The sequence below is a fragment of the Verticillium alfalfae genome, genomic scaffold (assembly GCF_000150825.1).
Source record: "Verticillium alfalfae VaMs.102 supercont1.2 genomic scaffold, whole genome shotgun sequence".
Classification (NCBI taxonomy): Eukaryota; Fungi; Ascomycota; class Sordariomycetes; order Glomerellales; family Plectosphaerellaceae; genus Verticillium; species Verticillium alfalfae.
In genome coordinates this window covers 617,926-619,667 of record NW_003315037.1, presented here as the reverse complement: position 1 = coordinate 619,667, position 1,742 = coordinate 617,926, and the positions used below count along the sequence as shown (strand labels likewise).

The following is a 1,742-nucleotide window of genomic DNA, read 5'->3' as shown; positions in this document are numbered from 1 at the left end:
AGGCTCTGCCCGAGCAGCGCGTCGACCTCCTCAAACACGGCGAGGCACTCGCCGACGGCGGTCCGCGCGGCGGCGACGGCGGCGTCGGAGGCCGTGGCGCCGGACGCGGCATCGGCCTCGAGCAGCACGGCGAGCTCGCGCGCGACGGTCGCCGTCAGGGACATGTCGCTCGCGAGGGCGCGGGCGTCGGCCGGGGCCGAGGCGAGGGTGCGCGCGAGGGTGTAGAGCTTCAGAGAGAGGCGGGCGCCGAACTCGGCGAGCGCGAGCGACGACGCGATGAGGCCTACGAGTTCGGCCATGGTGCGGTGCTCGCGAAGCGGGAGCGGTGGCATGGCAGTGAGCCTTCCCCCTCTCTTATTGTTGAGGGGATGTGGTCGATCCATCGTTCGGCTTAGTCATGACATGTTCCCCTTTCGAGTGAAGAGGGAGATCATCACGGGGAGATCACTCGACGCAGCCAGCTCTGGCTGACACACGAGCCATCAGGAGAAAAAGTAGTTCAGTTCAGTCTATGATAGTTTGTGCCGTCCCCGTCGCTATGTTGCCGTAGCATTCATCAATCACTTGCGGCCGTTACGTTGTAGAAGAGACAAGATCCCCCTCTCAAAACCCCTGCTCAAGCTAGAAAATTGGTCGTGTCACATGTCTCTAGTATCCCCTCCGCATGGCATTCCGCGAGCTGTCATAGACAAACTCCCGCTCCGTCACCCGCTCATCGAGATATTTGCTACGCGGCTTTCCGTATCGCTGCTGCTCTCGCCAGTCATGCTCCCACCGCGCACGGTCTTTGCGGTGCCTGCGTATCGTCTCGGTCAACTGGATGAGCTCTAGTACGTTATCCTGCAGAGATGGGTCAGCACGGCTGTCACAGCCAGGGGAAGCCAGGGCAAGCCATGGCAATGCGTCGCACTCACGTATTTGAGGTACTGCATCACATAGAAGAAGTCCTCCGTCTCCTCAAAGTCATAGCCACACTCAATGACGGCTTCACGACAGACGAGATCTCTCGTAATCTCCGTCCACATCTGATCCTGCTTGGGTTTCGGCGGAGCACGGGACGAGCCGCGACGGTCGCGCGACCGGTCGATTTCAATCTCCAGCTCGCGTTCATATCCTCCCAGCCGTTCACGCGAGTCCCGTGGCGCCGCCGGGAGTGGGGCGGGAGCAGGTGCGGGCACCATCTGGCCGTCGCGTTCAGGGACAAACTTGGTCCTGCGCACGCCGCTATAGCGCTGCCAGGACGTGTCGGTCGATCCGCCGCCGACGCCATCCATGCGTACCCTCTCCGTGCCAGGAGGCACATCAACAATGGTCCAGTCCTTGGTGGCGCCGTTCCATGCCTCACCCATGCGACCGCGAGAGTCAATTTTGGATGTGATAAATTCGGCCTCCTCATCGACAGGTGAGCGGAGAGGCGCGGCCGAGTGAGCCCGACGACGCTGGCCGCCATGGGTGTGATAGTGGCGATCCTCCACGCGGAGTGTGTCCCGATTATTGCTCACAACGAGCTCATGTCCGTGGGCGTGGATGTGGGGGGAACGTCGCTCCTGACTGGGCTCGCGATGGCGACTGCTTGAGCGATGAACGTCGACGTTGGTTCTGCCGCGGGAGGTGATGATGTCGATATCAAGCTGCCTCTCTTCGGTTCGGACAGACGGGCGTGGGGCCGGGCGCGGGGGAGGGGGCGGGCTGGGCACTCGAGTCACACCTAGCGCAGGTCAGCATTGTCGTCAACTCAGAAT

The 1,742-nt window shown here is 62.2% G+C and overlaps 1 protein-coding gene across 1 annotated transcript in view; it reads right to left on the bottom strand.

Moving 5' to 3' along the window:
* Positions 1 to 648: 648 nt before the first annotated feature.
* The window catches only part of VDBG_01665 (conserved hypothetical protein), a gene marked incomplete at both ends in the record, with an annotated part of 1,763 nt that continues 669 nt past the window's right edge, over positions 649 to 1,742 (bottom strand). Inside the window, 2 exons of the mRNA XM_003007431.1 lie at positions 649 to 840; positions 915 to 1,708. Of these exons, the coding sequence (XP_003007477.1) occupies positions 649 to 840; positions 915 to 1,708 (986 nt within the window). The remainder of the gene's footprint in view (positions 841 to 914; positions 1,709 to 1,742) is intronic.